General features: G+C 37.3%; 2 protein-coding genes across 2 annotated transcripts in view; one reads left to right on the plus strand and one right to left on the minus strand.

The window, feature by feature from the left end:
- Nucleotides 1-381, minus strand: part of LOC138015497 (TBC1 domain family member 1-like) — a 31,015-nt gene extending 30,634 nt beyond the window's left edge. The window contains exon 1 of the mRNA XM_068862562.1: nt 1-381. This exon is cut by the window's left edge and continues 207 nt beyond it. Coding sequence (XP_068718663.1) covers nt 1-348 — 348 coding nt within the window. The 5' untranslated portion in view covers nt 349-381.
- Nucleotides 382-3,153: 2,772 nt separating this feature from the next.
- The window catches only part of LOC138015010 (probable protein phosphatase 2C T23F11.1), a 17,374-nt gene continuing 15,527 nt past the window's right edge, over nt 3,154-5,000 (plus strand). Inside the window, exon 1 of the mRNA XM_068861905.1 lies at nt 3,154-3,321. The gene's annotated coding sequence lies outside the window, so the exon portion shown is untranslated. The remainder of the gene's footprint in view (nt 3,322-5,000) is intronic.

Consider the following 5,000-nt stretch of genomic DNA (forward strand, 5'->3'; position numbering starts at 1 on the left):
TTTCTTCCTTCTGACCTCTGCAATAACCCATGGAAGCATCGCTTGAGTGTATCTTTTGTCCAGCACTGCAGAACCGAGGTAGATGAATCGGAAAGTGGTCTCTTCTTGCTGTTGATGGCCTTGGGGGTTACCGACCGATTGCTCTTGGTCGAGCGATTTCTCTGGTCGATCATCGTGCTTCATGCACGATTTTTCCGATGCGTCCGATTCGTCAAAGCTTCCAACACCACTGTCTAGCGAACTAGACATACCAAATTGGTTTGCAGCTGTTGAAGTGGTCTTGGAGCGCAAACGCAACTGTTTTTCATCATTCGCTTGCTCCCTCTGCGCTTCCAACCTTGCATCCATCAGCAGTCCCAACACCAAATGAGAGGAATATGCGTGGTGCACACGAGGGGTTCTCCTCGAGAGGGAGCCTCGATTCCACGCAGTTGTCCTTTTTGGTTTTTTTTGTTTTTTTTCGCTGACACAGCTATTTCTTTCTTTGATTCCCCGGGCAAACAAGGCTTTTGTTATCTCACGCTTGCAACATCCCCTTTTGAATTTCATTATCCAATTTAAAAGCGTTTTGACAGTCTAACACCTCTTCGATGAACATAAATACAAAGCAACTATATTTTATTTTACAAAATCATTCGTTGATTGATTGTTCAAGTTATTCTAACATTCGAGAAAAATCTCTACGAGGTGGGGCAAACCGTCACTCACTCATGTAAAAGGTGGGTGCAAAAAGATGCGCATAAATTTCCTCTTCTCTATGGGTGTCTCCCTCCACTGACGCTAAAGATTCATTCTATATTTATTTATTTATTTATTTATGTATTTCCTTATTTAATTTTCTTTTTTACCTGTTAAAAAAGGAAACGAGTTAGCATGGTGTACGCTAATACACCAAGTCCTCTTTAAATGTTTTGACTGAGGAAAATTCTGGAAATTTCCGTAGAAGATCCGTTTACTTCTGCGAAACTTTCCGGTTAGCGCTCGAAAGGAGGCCGGAAGTACCGATAAGAAGGGATAAAAACGGCTACGTGGACATCTTTCCAAAACACGAGTTTCCATTATTAGTATCGTGAAGCAATCCTTCTATTAATTAAACTCCTTCCGATTGTAAGATGTGCAAGAGACTCTGAAGGGTCCAGGTAGAGAGGGGATTAATATGCTTCCGTCTTCCTCACAGGACTTCTAATATTTGGTCATCAGTTTCAAATTCAAGTGATGTTTGAACAGCGGCGAAGAAATGGAAATGCAATAAATATGCAGATTTTGGCGTTTTCGTTGACGTCATTATCATTTTCGTCATCTTATTTCGCGCGTTATTACAGAAAACTCTCTAAGTTTCTAAAAAGTGAATCCCTAATAGGAACCTTGCGCTAATAACAACATAGACAATATGGGAAACGCCACCAGAAAATATACAATTGCGCTTTTGTTATGCCGTGATTTTTCGATAATTCCAACTCGTCCCACTGTCGGTTGACTTCACCGTTGTCAACAGCCAGCGGCCGGTTGTTCGAAGCCAGTTGCTTAAGAGGTATCAAAACCTATAGGTTTCCATGGTATTAAATGCCGTTAGCGCTAACCGTGCTTCGAGCAACCCGGGCCAGATAGCGTAACTTCCTAACATAGCCTCAAAAACCGGCACAAAGAACACAGAGACATCATCAACAGTAGTGCGAAACCAGAAGAAGTTAAACAGCGTTTATTAAATCATTTTATTTTAAGAAGTATTTAAGGAAATTTTCGAATAATTCACATACAAAAACAGCTTAATCTTGATGACCGGAGTCCTGACTATTGACCTGGAAGTGAAAGAAACACTGAATTCGGCGAAACTTAAGCGCCACCGTACAAACGGACGCCACAAATCCTAACATTGTTGGCAGTCGTTGGTTAACAATATGTTGCGCCCCGTGATTTGTACGGAGCTTTAGAGTGCAACCCAAAAAAAATTAAGAGGTCACTGCATCAGCCAGTCAGATATTCACCATTAATATCTAGATCTTTTCATGCATTTATTTTAATTATTCGACAAATATATAAAACTAAACATACACATATATACAAACAAACAAGATGTAAAGAAAGACAATTAAAGATAACATTGGTGGCAAGGAACCCAAAAAGAATCCTACTAAGCGTATATAATTGATTGGCAATTGAAAAGTAATGACTTACTAAAAAGCTTTTAAATGCGGAAACACTGGATAAACCAATGATTTGGAGGGTGCTACTTCCAGATGGATTATGCGTCTTTTATGGTTCGTCCCGTCTTTTATAAACTACACCAGACGGATGACATGAGAGACGCATATTTCGTCTGTTATGCTTCTCTAGTATAATTTTAAACGACCAATCCCAGAAGTTTGTTAGCTTAGCCACCATGCAGTAGATATGGGAGTTCCAAGAGATTGTATCGGTTATAAGTCGTTATAGTTACTCCAAGATCTTTCTCGGCTTCTTTTACTTTCAGCAAATTAGTTGAGCCAAGTTGGTAGTTACAGAGAACAGGCAGTTTTTTTTCGGGTTACCTCAGGCGTAGAAAAAGCAAAAGAAATATTTTTCTTTTAACTCAGTTGTCTTTCACTTTTGAAAACCGTCAGTGCCTTCTATTTGTATGTAGATGACTGGCAACTTGTTAGCTAAAATCAAACAAATTTCTTTGAATTTTGGCAAAGCGCAAATTTCAGTCGGACTCATTTGCCGTTTGCTATCAACGGTAAACCTCCCTTCTAATGATATAACGCTGCCATTCTTACGTAGCCCATTTTCGCGAACAACAACTGAAGTTCAGACTGACTTTTGATTTCATGCAAATGACAACTATTAATTTGTTCTCTTTTTTAGATCTTTTTTCATTATTGGCAAATCTTGAGCAGATTTTTGATCAATGTATTGAACAATTTAATTGTCCCGATTGAGTCGAAGTCCGGATGGTATGGTTTCCTTCAATATTCCCCTGCCGGGGGTAAAAACCCAGTAATTTTTCCATGAAAGAGCTATAAAAATCTTGACTGTCTGGAATTTTCCTCTTTGCTCTTCAGTCTTGATCATCAAGATAACCAGGTATTGTGTAAATCTCGCGGGGTTTATTTGATGTTCCATACATTAAATAATTTACACCCCCTCTATGCATATTGGCATCACCATCTCACGTGACCAAAGAGGTCCGGTTTTCAAGATGTCGTAGAGCAAACGATTTTTGTAGCATCACTGTTTACATGAAACTGGAATCCCGTCTTAACCTTTGCCGATTGTGAGTGCCGTTCCATACCTTAATACTTCCAAGTACCTACTGTATATTGCCTTTATTCTACGTCTGAGGTAAGGTGGAACCTTTCATCAGTTCATTTCCGTTGTTGAATATATCTTGGTCCGCACCATGCCATTGCAGAGTTCGTGTATGCTGCTGAATACTAAGCGTTTTATTATGCAGAGTTTTTTTCTTACTTATTTAGGGATACACTGTTATAGTTAATTTTCTCAACGTCAAGCCCCCTTGTAATTTATATACATCCGTGATTTGTCATGTTGAAAACTTGTTGTTGAAAATATAAAAACTGTGTGAATTTTAAAGCACACAATTGAACTGGAACATTAACGAAATCTAAAGATTTCAATTTACGTTAAGCAGCAAGTTACATTTGATGAAGGCTACTAGGGAAATTTGCTTAGACTTTGGCTGACCAGTTGGTGAGTTTGGACACAATGATTAAAACCGAAAAACTTAAACTTAGTTTCGAGAGCATTAATCAAGTTTATCGTTTCGTTTGCATTGCCTGTGGCAAACTTTTACACAACAACAGTAAAGCTGTGAATGCAGTGCATACACACGGCTCGTGCTTCTTGGTGAAAAATCAGAGTAATATCTTTGCCTTTTTGTTCTGTTGTGGTGTTTGTGGGTTTTTAGATCGCTCACCTTTAAAGCATAACGCACGAAAAATTATTTGCTCTTTGTAATTTAAGTTATTGTTTAGTTTCAATTTATATCGAAGTGTCCGGAATGTCCTGTTCTTGGCTTCCCGTAACGGAAGGAAGTAATGAGAATAGATGTAATGTTTTAATTTGATTGCGATTATCTGTTTGTATTATATTTATTACCAAGTAACCAAGGCGTGGAAAAAAATCCTTCCCCCAATTCGCCAATTTAAAATTTAAATGTGTAAAAAAATTAACAAAAACTAGCTCAACGCGAGGCTATGTATTTTACTTCCAAGCTTTAATAAATTTCACTGGCAAGTAATATTTGCTGCTAAATTTGATTTGGTTGGCAGAAAATTTACAGCTCCATGTCTACAGGATTGCAGTTTTTTTCCAATTAAGTGATAATTGATTTTTTGTATTTTCTTCCAAAAAATGTTGCAGGAAACAATATATCAACTTTTGTATTAGTTCTCAGCTGTTTGTGTACTTTTATGATAGTAGTCTCTTCCTTTAAATGAAGCCTGTCATTTGGAGCTAAAATTTTGTTTAACAATTCTTGGCAAAAGAGCTTGAGGAAATTTAAAATGCATAAATGGCAAATTAACTTCAAATCATGGCTTTGTTAAGTCTTTTGTTCTGTTATACTTCGTCTGCATCAGAGTGGGCAAATTTTTAATCCCAGCACATTAAATTCAAAGTATGTTTTTATTTTGTCAATCATTTTTTGACCTCATCAGTTTTTATCTGTCTAGTACGTAGGTTTTGTGGTTGGTGAACTTTGCATTGAAATCAAAGCAAGATGCAGTGATTAAAATTTAAATGATTATGGTTAAAAGTACTATTTTCATATTTACAAAATTAGCCAGTGACACATCTTGACAAGGTATAAAGTGTAAGACTTTCATTTGGTTGACAATTCAGGTCTTGCTATGGGTGTAAGTCAAGAAAATATAATAGAATTGGCAATTTTTTGAAAAAGTCTGAAGACTCTAAATGACTGTGAAAAGTCATGGCCTGGTTTTTGAATGCTTGTTTAGTTTCAGTCAATTTACTAACCATTTCTATCTTTCAGCTCTGTC

Source organism: Montipora capricornis, chromosome 9 (genome assembly GCF_036669925.1).
Source record: "Montipora capricornis isolate CH-2021 chromosome 9, ASM3666992v2, whole genome shotgun sequence".
NCBI classification, from domain to species: Eukaryota; Metazoa; Cnidaria; class Anthozoa; order Scleractinia; family Acroporidae; genus Montipora; species Montipora capricornis.